The 14,643-nt window shown below is 39.4% G+C and overlaps 1 protein-coding gene across 3 annotated transcripts in view; it reads left to right on the top strand.

The window, feature by feature from the left end:
- The window catches only part of LOC149789881 (beta-alanyl-dopamine/carcinine hydrolase-like), a 31,850-nt gene extending 20,852 nt beyond the window's left edge, over positions 1-10,998 (top strand). For all 3 annotated transcript variants that reach the window (XM_089971934.1, XM_089971935.1, XM_089971936.1), the window contains one exon: positions 9,683-10,998. In XM_089971934.1, the coding sequence (XP_089828060.1) occupies positions 9,753-10,910 (1,158 nt within the window). In that variant the 5' untranslated portion in view covers positions 9,683-9,752 and the 3' untranslated portion in view covers positions 10,911-10,998. The remainder of the gene's footprint in view (positions 1-9,682) is intronic.
- The last annotated feature ends 3,645 nt before the right edge of the window (positions 10,999-14,643 follow it).

Raw genomic sequence — 14,643 nt, 5'->3', positions numbered from 1 at the left:
TCTATGTCACCTCTATGAAAAGAGTTGATGAGAATGTAGTTTTGTCCTATCCTTTATCTTGTTCAAAGAATTTCATATAATTCTACTTTGTTACTTTGAAGTACCACAATTATATCAGTTGATCGATCCATTTATGGTGGTATTAAACTTTCATTTGTATTTGTTGTTTCAGTATAAACGTTTTGGATAACCTTATTGTCTGAAGTCCGAAAATTACGTTTGTAGTAATTCCTCGGAACAGTAATAATAATAAAAATGGCCGCCGTCTATGAGGGTACATTTCTGTCCTGTTGTAGGGAATGTTTGCCAGCAATCAAAGTGTTTTTATGCAGTAGTTAATAGTTCTGCACCAGTAGTAACGTTCAAATTGCACGACGGGGGGATGGCGCTACAGTACGGGGAGGGAGTTAATGGGATTTATGGCATTATAATTAATGAGTCAATCATTCTTGCTTTATTTCATGAGCGTGGGCACAGACCTCGCCCAAAACGTATTTAACATTTCAAATTAAACTAGTGCGCCATACCATTTATTAGCCTAAACCTATGCATATTTGTCAAACTCTGTTCATGCTCAAACAATCAAACCAGATTCGGCGCGGTGTGGGGAGACAATTAGCGTAACCACGCGAGTGGGATTTCTTGTCTATATGCAAAGCCCAACACATTATTTTTATGCCCAATGTGTTCATTCAAATTAAAATAACAGGAGCAGTAATAGTTACGTTTCATCCCATAGACGCCTATTATGGCACTATTCACTAATACAGATTAGGTTAACAACACACAAGTTATTCACCTTCAAAGAATTGCAATGGACTATTATGTAATGCCATCAGACGCGACACAGTTTCACGCTTACAGAATTATGAAAATAATTCGCCTTTGTATCTAATAGACGAATTAAATTACCAGATCAATGTGTCACAGAAAAGATTAAGCCTCTATATAGCCTGAATGCGTCACATCGATTAATCAAAAAGGTCCAAACGATGCATAATTTTAAAACATCTGTATGGAACACTTTAAATATCAACTGGGTTAGCGATCACGTTGGAACAGGCATGACGAAACCTTGGCGAAGAAAATAACAAAATGCGTTTAAAATCATTTAATGCTGTCTTGCAAGAACATTAAAGTCGCCGACGTTCAGTGAGTCGCCCAGCGAAGATATTGTTGCATTCATCGAAGGCAGCGAAAACATTATGGAAAGGTCTAGTGAAGGCAGTGAAGGCAATGAAGATCACCACCAGGGGTAAATCCATAAGATAAATGCTTTGGTCGTATAATATAATACTGGCATCCATAGCTAACATCCGTGAAGCATACTAACTGATAAACAACGCCGCTGAAACCAAACACAGCCAATGAGGGAAAATCTCTGAAAACAATTCCATGTCTAACCGACCAAAAACTACAGCAGAGATATACAAAAATTCGGAGATATTCGATATTCCTGGACACAAACGCACAAAGACCGGCGAAAGCAGATTAAAGAATACAATCCTCTCATTCATATATATATATATATATATATATATATATAGAGAGAGAGAGAGAGAGAGAGAGAGAGAGAGAGAGAGATGTATATTTGATTTGCATTGTTTGTTTATAGGAATTTTTGAAACAAAACATTTTTTCGTTATATGCTATTCATATGTAACATTGAATGTTAGACTTGACTTTGTTCAAAATCAATTTAATTTTTCTACTTTACATGAATCATTGACTTTTTTAAATTTGGTGAACAGCTAGTATATAGCTAAACTATTCTCTCTATGTGAATGGTATAACTATTAGGATTATTAGTTTTGCCTCGTCAAGAGCATTCTTTTACCATGTTTTTTCTTATCATTATTTTATCTAGTAAATATTAAGATCTCCTAGAATGTTATTTTCCATTAGGTAATAGTTTGTTCTTGTTTTTTTTTCTTCCAGAAAATGCCAATTGTGACATGAGGTCATGTAGAAGCCTATATAATCTTGGTTTTCTATAAATTATTTATTTGTGATGTAATATCTTAGCAGAATCAGTTGTATTATTATTGTGTCTGGAACTTCAGTCTCGCTGAAAATTTATTTATTCAAATTATTTAATTCAAGTGATTCTTCTTAGGAAATGCATAATGCTCTACAAAAATAGCATTCTTGGAAATAGAGACTTGAATTTATAGTGAAATTTCAAATAAGGATGTATTCTTGGATTGTATTGTGATCCAACAAAAGACTGTTGTCACATGACCACTACCTGGGCCAATACAGACAAATCAACACCGTTAGATGTAATTTGGATTTCCACTAGAGTTTTATATATTAGGACTTATCTATGTAATGTTAGGATTATTTGGAATTTAGTTCGCAATTCTGTAAGTTCTTTTTTATATACATTTTCAGTTTGTACTATAGGATAATAAATTTTATTTGTTGACTTTTGCAAAGATTGTTGCTTCACTCTCTCTCTCTCTCTCTCTCTCTCTTTCCGTTATTACATCTTGTAAAACTATATAGCCGTAATATATATATATATATATATATATATATATATATATATATATATATATATATATATATATATATATATATATATATATATATATATAACACATGTCATTATGAATATTGAAAATCACATTTGCTCGTGTTACGTGTAGTCAGTGGTGCTCGGCCGTATCTTAAATGTGATATCGAAGTCAAATATACCTTGAGATCCGGGTCGGTGCGTTGACGTATATCACTTGACGTTTTTTACGTAAGATCATGTCGGCAACATGCAACATCGAAGCAGTTTACAGATTCCGCACCTGGTTATTATAGTCTTGTCGTATGTCTAGCTTGTCCCAGGATGTCAATAATTGTGTCTGGAGCCAGGAGGGAACCAAATATACTTTTTGCCAGGATATTTATTCCACGGTATCCCATGGATCTTTATTAACGCAGCAGCGATTTCACAGCCGACTTTTGTTTTTTGAATGTACATTTCTTTGATCGACATCATACTCAAATACCTCACTGCGGGATTTCGACAAACCTTTGCACCACTGCGGAATACGTCCAAGATATGAAGGAATTCAATGGAACATCCATGCAGAATAGTGGACGGATGCCCGAAGCGATTGCGAGAATCCAGAAAGGTATCGAGGAAATCGTATAGAGCGTTGTTGTGGCCGCAAAAGGTATCCATGTACTTGAGAAAGACGTTAGGAATGCACTTGTGAATATTTCACAAGTACCAACCAAGTGTAGGTCAGAAAAACACCGCCTTGGTTATTTAAAGAAAGAAGTTGTCAGTGGAGTTTCGAAAATCTTGTATTTTTCGCTTTTAAATACTCCCTCCCTAAGTGGTATAAACTCTTGTTGATACTAGAATCGAAGACAACTGATGCTGAGATGAACAAAGTATAGTCTAGCTGGATATTTAGAGAGTATATTGGAATAAAACAAACAAGCGGTAATGCGTGTAATGTTTTAGCAAAAATATTTAAGTGTCTTTAAAGAAAAGCGTTGAAGAAGACAGGGAACTGTGACCAGTTATTCTAGAAGACGTCATGGAACAAAGAAAGATTACAAATCCCAAGGGGCAAGCACGTTCTCCTAAAACTGGACCAAACCCTGAACCCAGACCATCATACAAATCCCAATCTGGGCCATCATACGAATCTGAACCATCATACGAACTAGACCAGGCCATCTTACGAACCCAGATTATCATACGATCCTGAACCAACGCCCAAACCAAAATCCAAACGCAAAACAGGAAAACGGTCAGAGAGTAAATGCTGAAAAATACGCGAAAAAATAACTGCTTGAAGGAATAGGTATTGATGGACCACTTCCCGTGTGTGTGACCTGCAATAGGTCTACGAACTAGTGGATCGTCTGGAAACGCTCATGGGGTCATCTCGCACCTGTAATAACATGCAAGAAGTCATCAGTGAGGTACTTCAATTTGGTAGTAGTTGTTCAAGGACTGTATCATGCACCGGGAAACGTTTCGTTTACACACACACACACACACACACACACACACATATACATATATATATATATATATATATATATATATATATATATATATATATATATATATATATATATAAACAGCCAATTTGACCACGAGCGTCAACGCAACCGGAATTTCTCGTGTTTTATCCAACGCTAATTATCGCGGAGCAATTCCGCACACTGCAGATTGCACTAGGGTCATTGCGTGTTTATCACAGCTAGACGAATATCCGATCTCAGCCGTTCGGGGGCCTCCCCGCAAATAACTAGTTTTCGGCAGGGGTGGTCGAGAAGAAACCTGGAACGTTGTTAGGCTTCCAACAGGCGCGTACCAACTTAAAATGATCAAGGATGAAATCCAACGGAGGATGACGTTAGTGACTGGAAAAGACCATAATATTTTCAGACACATACACTTTTCGATACTCATCTCTACCACCTCGATTAAATCTCTCAAGATACTAAGGAAACTATCTTGGTGATGTCTTCCGGATGTTGTTTACAGCAGCTGTAAAGGTTCTCGCGACTCTGACCTCTCACGGTACACTAATCACTACATAAGTTGCAATGCAAGTCGTCGTATTATCAAAAGCGCTGCTGTAGATCGGTTAAAAAATCTGCTGAGGCGGTCCAGTCATTTTGAGATCAACGACAATTAATGACTTGACAAAAAAAGCGGCTATGCTTCCATATACAGCAAGAGTGCCAGCCCAGGTTAGTAAGATAGACAGTGAAACCGCTCAACAACGTCTGTGTCAAATCAATACCGATTCGATGATTGCAGATCTGGCAGTGGGAAGCGCGTTTGCATAGCAAATATTTATACAAAGGCATTAGACGAAATCGATAACGTATAAAGTTACATTATGACAAAATTCAAAGATGCACCCTATCCCTCATTGGATATGAACACACTTATGATGACAGTTTGAAGCGTATGGGATTTTCAGTATTATCTGCACCCACCTTGGGAGCCTATCAAGTACAATGAATGCAATTACAAGTGCAGAACACATCCAGGCTTTTTCTTCTGTGTGAGGCCTTCATGGAAATCGAGAGAAACTTGTAAGGGCTGTCAACGGCATCAATTATACTGCCTATGTCCGGATTGGATTTGTTAGCAACGGCGTTGTACAATAGCGCACAATATCTCATTGATTGAAAAAATGAAGCATTTTTGGACTATGATTACATCGCCACGACGATTCTCGGACTCGCCAGACACGACTCTTATGCGAAATCATCGGGCCGATCTATCTTTGTCAAGGACACATCCGAGCTTGCAGGTCGTGTAGAATACAGTTCTTGTGCATCAGAATTATTCTGTTCCGCACCTTGCCGCGCACACCACCCTGTTAAAAAGCACGAATTTCAATGGTGGATTCGCGCAGCGTTAAAAAACAACTTTATGGAGATTCCTTGGTGTTTTCAAATGTGGGTCCTCTCCAGCATATATTTGGATTTCGCAGAAGTGTTCGCATGGTTATTTTTGGAGTCAAACACATTCATGTTACACGGATAGGACAACGCCAACGGTGCGACTTAGCGTCGCGCATGCGCTGATTATAATGGCAAAGTTGGGTTGTCAAAATGTGTTTTGTGGATGCCTGTGATATCGCCTTCACTGATTTGGATTTGGATTTTGGATTTTTTAACGTAGCTTTAACAATTTTTCGGTCATATCGCTACGATGTATGCAGTGTGTTAGCTTATAGTGATGTCAAGCACTGGGGTATCATGCCACAGACATGTAACATGATGTCCCACCCAGTCACATTATCCTGACACAAGGCTAACCAGTCCTAACACTAGCCTTTTAATGCTGAGCGCCAAGCGAGGCAGCTGTTAGTAATATTTTTGTAAGTCTTTGGTATGACTCGGCCGGGGATTGAACCCACGACATTCCGCATCCGAGGCGGACGCTCTAACCACTAGGCCACCGGAGCGGTTCCTTCACTGATTTAACAGCGTTGCTTCACTTTTTTGTATCCCATTTATTCCTTCTCATTCGGACTCTTGAAGCTGTTTAAACATTCCGTGGTCGACATATACTTTGAGACACGTGAACAAGCGCCTGCTATCAATTACCAATGACTTGCTGTGAACCTCTCCAAGAAGGTTCTGTAGTTGGAGTGTTCAAGTGGTCGAATGAAGGTCATTTTTGCGCCTGTGCAAAAGAGGGGTGTAATATTACCACCAGAGCTGTTTTTCAGCAGCGACTCTTGCGGTAACAAAGGCCTAGTTGAGGGCTCTCTGAACTGCATCCGGATGACTCTGAAAACGGCGGTTGGTGGACGCATAGCGCATCGCAGACAAATAAAAAAGGAAAAAGGCCTTCGATACTCCAGTCGTCGGAGCCAAAGTTTTCCCAGTGGAAGTGGTCTTCAGTTGTGGCCTCGCCGTTGACAGACACAGAAGTGCGTCCGTTGACTTATCTTGAGTAAGATATTACAGTCAGTCAAACATTCCAGATGTGTCTTTATGCGGGATGAACTCGCATCGATGATCCTCCGCACGTGGAAACTGGTATCCTTAATCTGGATTTGACAATAGGATATAGAACTCATTGCGTTGCATACTTAGTAACATCTCGACATCGTTTGTAACTTGACTTGTCGGGCTTGCATGGCCACGTGTAGTTGTTAATTATTTTCATATTCAACGCTGTTGTCACAAACTCGGATGGGCGGTTCAGTATGTGGACATCTTGTTGTTGCCAACTTCGATGGCGATTTTGTTCTATTTGTCAATGAATATATGTGAAAATGGCGTTACCAGACCCTCATGTACGCTCAAATGTAAAAGAATGGTTAAAAAAAAATCATCAGTTGGGACAACCAGCTTGGAATCATTGCGTTAGCAGGCAAAAAAACACCCGGTTGCAGACTACGCCATCATCTGTGAAAATGTCATTAAGTCATTTTTCGCAAAGATAAAGTAGATTTTCACCGACAAATCCAAGCTTGTTATATTTTCCTTCTATTATATAAAAGCAACATTGGCTAAAATCAGAAAAGTCAAATCTCGGCTATTATTCAACAATGGCGCACTTGTTTGGGAAACAGTTCTTGTGCGAAGACGAGAACGATCGTTTCGAATAGTGTAATCAGTTTGGTTCTATGTGAACACAGTTTAGGGCCCTCAGAACTCACGATTGCCAGACACTTAAATATTCCCCAGGAAGATATTTTTATGATTGCCAGACAGTTGTAACAGTCAAAACTAGTAAATTTTTTTATAAGTGCGTGTGCGTGTTGCACATGGAGAAGGTCATCTTGTTGAACAATTTATACTATGCGATCATAATTGTAATATTAATCGAGGAGCTGTAACGGACCCTCAAAGGTCTCGACGTGAGAACATGATCAAAGCGGAACAACAACTGCAAAATGAAATCGCCAAGAGAACCAGTTTACTCATAAAATGCAAAAGCTGTGTGTGTTGTCATAGAATCATATTGGTTAGGGTGTTAGGGAATCGAGACCATTGTTGCATGCACTATTATTGACACGACAATCGGATTTGTTCGCGGAACTATATCGATAGTAACTGGTCTTGTAGACGGATCTGGTAAAATAATTTTAGTATGGTTTCACTCGAAAATACGTGTCTATTCAACTTTTCTCGCTGAGGCACAAAGTAGTTTAAGTCCAGTTAGTAAACTGTAATCAGTGGCCCCCTCAAAATAAAACCTTTACAATGGGAGCGCTCGAGACGGTGCTGCTCGAGATGGAAAACCACCTACTTCTCTGAGCAAAATTATTGAATAATGGTGACCCAAAACAGGTAACGGATCTATAGGCAGTAAAACTCGAGTAAACCTAACGCTGGAGCCTAATATATCTCAGTGCGTAGTGTGATAATGGGCGTGCATTAGACCACATTTACCTACCACGGCTCCCCAACCCATTAACCCTGACGCGAGCGTAACAAGCGAAACTTCCACGTGAATACACGCGTGTGTAACAAATCCCAAGTTGGGGAAAATTATTGGGAACTCGACGGGGATCCATAGGTTCGGAGACGTGATAAGCTATAGTTGTCTCAAACTCTAGTTATTATAATATTTGCTCTAATTTATAGCAAAATAACACCACACTCTATTTATTACATTATTTAAAGAAAAAAGTAATTATATTGATAAAAGCAAATTATCTGAGCTCGGAAAAAATCGTACCTCCAAATAAAATTGTCAGTACTTTATGGTAGATAATTTTGCTATATGTATAATATTTGTTGTACAAAGTGTCATCTATACACTATAACTAAAGAAGAATTGTTAAACTTGCACTATAGCTAACAACCAGTAAATGACATCGTGATGGCACGAAAGAGCTTGCTGATAAAAATAGGAAGTATTGACACTGAAGCTGACAAATTACTAGCTTCACTATTTATATAATCGGCAGGAAAACGTTGAGTGGGATTCAAACACACGGGAAAGATATTTATCAGAGAGGGCGAGTATACATAAAATACCCTAAGCAAGAATATATTTAATGGACTAGAGAAATTACGTAAACGTCAAACAGAAAACAGCATTTCCTGAAAATCTTAGGCTGATTATACGTTCTACAAAGGAATATATTGCTTAATACGCATGTAAATTACTAAACAAATGATACAAGATACCTGCTTGGAAAGAGGGGGTAGCGTACGTTCTTGATTTTTCGTTTCTTATGTCCTCCTTGTGCTTGTTTTCATCTGTCTCAGGTTAAAGTCGAAATATTCTAACTTAAGTTTATAATCTTGCTTTAAAGAAATATCTTCTCACCTGATGTTTCTTTTTGCTTCACCCCTCCCGTACCCCCAAAGTGCAAAATATTGTTAAACCAGTAAGTGTTTAATAAACTTGATGCTGTGTTAGGACCCAACAGCGAGGATTCGAACATTTACTTACTGATTCAGCATGTTTGGGTTTGTTTCCTTTCACTTTATTTTTCTGATCTATCTATTAATATTTTATGGCATGTCTTGATTGGTAAAATTCAGGGCCGTGGACCAAACTGCGTTTCTATCTGTATTGTCTTAGGAACCGTTCAAAACTTAACCATCGTACCTGTTATAAATAAAACGTAAAAGTGGTGCAGCTAGGGATAATTTTCGTGTTTTGTTGTTTGTGGGTTCAACGCCATCTTTCAGCACATAACAGATTATATATGACGGACAGTATCTTTGGTGGAAGAAGAACCAAGGAAAATCCTGAGAAGAACCACCGACCCACGTGAAGCTATTGACAAGCATTCTGTCATACTCAAATTGGTCGAGCTTGAGAGACTTGAACAACAGGCCTTTGAAATTCCATCGCCGTAGTAAAAAAAAAAAAGGCATAATATCAGAGAAGTAATAATCATATATCATAAATATAACGGTTGGCAATGGTGAGGAGAAATTCAATATAACAATTCGTTTTTTAAATCATTCAGATATACATTTGCAAATCATAGCTTTCCCAAAAGAATGAATGTTAGTCGTGGAAGCATGACTGTCTGTAAGGACAATTGTTTCAAAAACATCCAGAATACAAAAATCATTGCAAATCCAACAGGACAAAAATCAAGTGCGATTCCACTTCATACCAAAAAAACTCTTAAATGGTTTTATGTCTAGCTATTACAGACTACTAAAGGCTTCAAAGAAGCAAGCTATGTAATCGTTGTTTTCATTCTGGTTATTTCAGAGATTCGCTGAAAACGTCGGTACCAAAGAAAGTACGTTCAATATCATCAAGAAGATCCTAAAAGTAGATTATGGCAAACACGGACAGTGCACAAAGACTTCCCGTGCTGTTCACCAGAGGGACGTATTATGAGGTGGGTCACAATGTTGGGACAGTTTTCAAAGAGTGGATACACAAATATTTTAACTCCTCCCTAATTCCGTCACGTCTCCTCCCCTTTTATAATACCCACAAAGGGAGAGAAATCTTCGCCGAATATCTAAAGGCTTCCGAAAGCAGCTTCCCCCAGTATGTTACAGAAATTCGAGGAATGTCAGACGGAAGTGGAATGCCATTTGAACACCTTTTCTTGTTGAACATTGCGAAGGAAACATACTTTCTTGATTTAATGGAAGCAGAACATAATCCTGAGCAGCACGCCCGCGGTTGTTCCTCTGTGTATGTCAACACTCCTGATGTGAAAATCATGGCTCACAATGAAGACTGGGAACCATTTGCAGACCCTTACTCTTACATCATCAGCGCTCATATCATTGACCCAGGAGCCCAAACCGGAACTGTCAGATGTGAGGAGGAACAATTTACAGCACTTTCGTGTCCCGAGGTATTGCCAGGCTACGCATTCGGGTTCAACAAGCACGGTCTTGCTTTTGCAATAAATGCGACTGTACCAATGAAAGCGTGTGTGGGCGGTGCGCCCACGGGTCTAATAACACGGGCTCTCTTGTCTGCATCAAGTGTCGATGAAATGGTCCGAATATCTCGCAATGAAGGCTACGGGGCTGCTGATGGATTTCATGCAAACATTGCGTCATTAAATCACAAGGAAATGTGGTCCTTGGAAGTAGGACCTGGCAAATTTGAGAGTCCACTGAAACTCACCACTATTGCTGAACAAGCAAATCCAGACAAACCTTGTCATTATTACCACTTCAATGAATATTTTAATCTGAAGGACGTGGAGCAGAACCCTATTTTACCATCTTCAAGCGCACGTGCTAAACGTGCAGAAGAGATGCCGCCACCTAGGACCCTCAAGGATGTCAAAGCTGTGCTCGGAGATACGCAGAATAGCGTGTATCCAATATATAGGTGTGCGCGACGCCCAGATACGAGTTTGACGGGATGCACGGTTGTGTTCGATATTTTAAAGAAAACCATGGAAGTTTACCTTGAAAATCCAAGAAACGACAATGCGCCACTTGTGAAACTTCCCCTAACCTTTTAATGAAAATAAATTTGGAGTGAGGAGGGACATTACCGGAGAATAGTGCATTGTTTGATATATGGATTAAGAATAAATTTACATATACTAGCGTCTTGCTTTGATTGACTTTTAGATTTTATACTAAACATATAAGTTATTTTCTCCTTTCACGACCACTCCGGTGGCCTAGTGGTTAGAGCGTCTGCCTCGGGTGCGGGAGGTCGTGGGTTCAATCCCCGGCCGAGTCATACCAAAGACTTACAAAAATGGTACCAACAGCTGCCTCGCTTGGCGCTCAGCATTAAGAGGTTAGTGTTAAGACTGGTCGGCCTGGTGTCAGGATAATGTGACTGGGTGGGACATGATGCTACATGTCTGCGGCATGATGCCCCAGTGCTAGACATCTACTATAAACTGCCACACTGCAGACATCGTAGCGATATGACTGAAAAATTGTTAAAGCTACGTTAAAAATCCAAATCACACACACCTTTCACGTGCCGAATGTCAAGAATCGTGTCTCCAATTGGATCGACGAGTGTTACCACAGCTACTGCAGACCGTTTTATGCGTTTCATAGAAGCACATGCGTGTGTGTGTGTGTGTGTGTGTGTGTGTGTGTGTGTGTGTTTCTTCCATGGTATATTTCGAAAATATTTATGACACGGGTTTAACATTGTTGCATCATAACATTTCTGAATATCCTTTTGTCATCATAATTTGTTTTAAATTGTTTTATAGCTGTACCTTAAAGGTAACAATTTTTTATTTTTTCTTTGTTTTGTTTTGTTTTGGGTGAGATTTTTTTCTTCGTATTTGTTCATCCCAAAACTTGGATATAGAGAAATTATGTGGTACATTCCGACGACATTTTGGTCCTATAATATGCCTTCCAAACTGACCTGTAGAAACTCAATAAACGTAGTTGTTTTCTTGATCAAACTGTAACGATTCGCAATATTGGAATTAACTGGGTTTCTGAGGCCCCGAGTGGCCGAGTGGTCTAAAGCGTTCTCCATTACGGATCATTGCCATCTCACCTCTGTCTGCGTGAGTTCGAGTCTCGGATTCAGCTTCTCGTGGGTCGGTAGTTCTTTCTGGGGTTTTCCCGGGTTATTCCTCCACCATTAATACTGGCATCCATGTATAGCCAGCCTATCGTGTGCTGAAAAATGGCATTAAACCCTACAACAACAACAACAACAACTGGGTTTCTCTGGGTGGGGGAATAAGGTCACATTTAAAATTTGAGTTCAGTGACTACTTTAATATTTTTCAAAAACACTTAATACACGCTGTCATGTGGTTAGCATCAGCTGTAGGACGACTGAGATATGGGGGGGGGGGGTGAAATTTTTAAAGAGCAATCTGATTTTATGATTGCGATCTATCGCACTGCTATAGTTGGTGCAAGTAGTGATCTTATACTGTGGCGAGAGGCAAGTTTGCAATTGCTAAATTTCAATACAACGTCCAAGATAAGGAAATAAAAGCACAATATAATTAACTATGATGAAGTCGATTCGCCTCTAAGTATTTTTATTGAAACATTAATGTAATTCACTGATTGAAATTCGGTCTTGGTTTGTTAGCATGTTATCAAATTATTGACAATCGACATGCTTTAAAGGATAGATATCCAACCTCACAACAATGTCCATGTCAAGGTGGTTCCGCTTTTTACGTAATTGTTTTCATTTTTCCTCATATTTAGATTTCATATTATCTTCTTTTTGACATTTTTGATAATCTTGAGACTTTTCAGACGTAAAGATAACCGATGCATTAAAGATGTCTCTATTTTTCAAGATGTGAACATTAAAATACCGTATCATAATTTCCTCAAACTCTTTGCATGAGATATTAGAAAATTGTAAATACAGATTAATCATTAATACCAGTTGAATGCTTAGTGAAATATAAATTGCTGCGAAACAATACAAAAATATTTAAAAACTCTTTTTGAAGTAAAATATAGATTTAGCCAAACTGGGACCAGTTTACTGTGGAACAGTGTTCGGTCTTGTTTCATGCATGGAGCACACAATCAGATAAAACTTTAACAGAAAAGGAAAAACTACAGCTTCCATTAAGGATCGAACTTATTATGTGTGCTTCAGATTCAGACGCACTGCGGCAGCCAAACTGATCCGCCAATCACACAAGCGGTAGGGATGGTAGCCTTGTGCGATGGTGGGAATATTTACACGCGCGTGCGAAGGTCTCCACGCTGGAGAGAAACAAACGCTCGGGTCAATATTAAATGACTAATTAAAAAGTAATAATATTATGCATATGACTGAGAAAAATATGTGTGGTTTGTCATGAGGAACAGAACGGAATGCGGGAGCAATGTATGAACAAATCTTGCTGGATACATGTTGATCGTGTTCGTAATTCTAGTGGTCCGGTTCTGTGCAAACAATGTGGGACTGGTGTGCAAGGAAAAATAGCATTGTGCTAAAACTGTGGCAGTCGCAAACTGCAGTAGAAACTCTAGTACAAATCCTCCAAACTGTACACGCGAGCGGATCAATCCTGTTTTGTTTTAATTAGACATTTTTCTCCTATGTGTATACATGAAAATTATCAACCATACATGCAGGCCTGCGCTCACAAGTCTCAGCAAGATAGACAGTAATGAGTTTACCGAGCTGATGCTGGAGGTGAATTGTTAATATTATTATTTCGAGCCAGTCCCCTTGAGGTTATATTTATGCCATCTTACTCGATGAAATTTTCCGAACACATGTTGGAGTTTACGAAGGAATCTAATTTGGCACACCAGCGCAAACGTCAGCTTGACTTGTGACGACCCGTGCTGATGGCGATGAACTAAAATACTCAGCGATGTTCCGTATCCATCGACGTACCGTGATTGTATCAACTTTAATGCGCGGTACAACGTGCAACTCGACATCACATAGGTCCAGACGCAAACACGGGGTATGAACATGTTTTTTTGCCATTTATCTGCCATGCAGACATTTGCGCGTTCGCGCGGTGGTGGAAAAATAAACTAATTTTACAGTGACTTTAATCTCTCTCTCTCTCTCTCTCTCTCTCGGGAAAGCAGACATACAAACAGACAAAAATTTAGTTCATAAGACAAATATGCTTTCAGCTACCAGGAATCGTTTCACCTTGGCCAAGATATAACTTGCTACTAGGTAATCTCCATTCGACAATCGACAAGACCATCCTCACTGACGAACTACAGCGTCAATCTCAAATCGAACCTGTTGTAGAACCGTGATTGAATCTTGAATGGGTCAGTTTGTCGGAGCTGCACGCATATTTTCGTGTCATCAAGGATGACATTTCCGTTGACGGCGCTTTCCACATCTTTTCAACTTGAAAAGGTTGAACAATTGGATCCACAGAAACGTTCCGACCAAGATATAGCGCCGTGCCAAAATCATCTTCGCAGGATCAAATACAACACGCGCAGCAACGTCAGCTAAACGGGGGTGATACGTTATAAGACGGAACCCATACGCTAAGACCGTCGACGCGGACAGCACGTTACTGTATCATCAAAAATGTTGCCGCCTGGATTATTGACATGTATTGATTCTATTTACTTCGAGAATGCGTATTCGGTCACCGTAGTCGTGTACGGTATTTATGCAATGAACGATCTCATTATGGGCAATGTGTTCCTAATACGTATTGATACGATGATTTCAGTGCCATTTTACAAAAGTGTGTCATGGACATGGATTGGCCGAGCAGAGGAGCAAAGAAATCGCAC

This window comes from Sinohyriopsis cumingii, chromosome 10 (genome assembly GCF_028554795.1).
Source record: "Sinohyriopsis cumingii isolate HCF-2022 chromosome 10, ASM2855479v2, whole genome shotgun sequence".
NCBI lineage: Eukaryota > Metazoa > Mollusca > Bivalvia > Unionida > Unionidae > Sinohyriopsis > Sinohyriopsis cumingii.
Note: the sequence above shows the minus strand (reverse complement) of the source record. Positions and strands in the feature narration are given on the sequence as shown.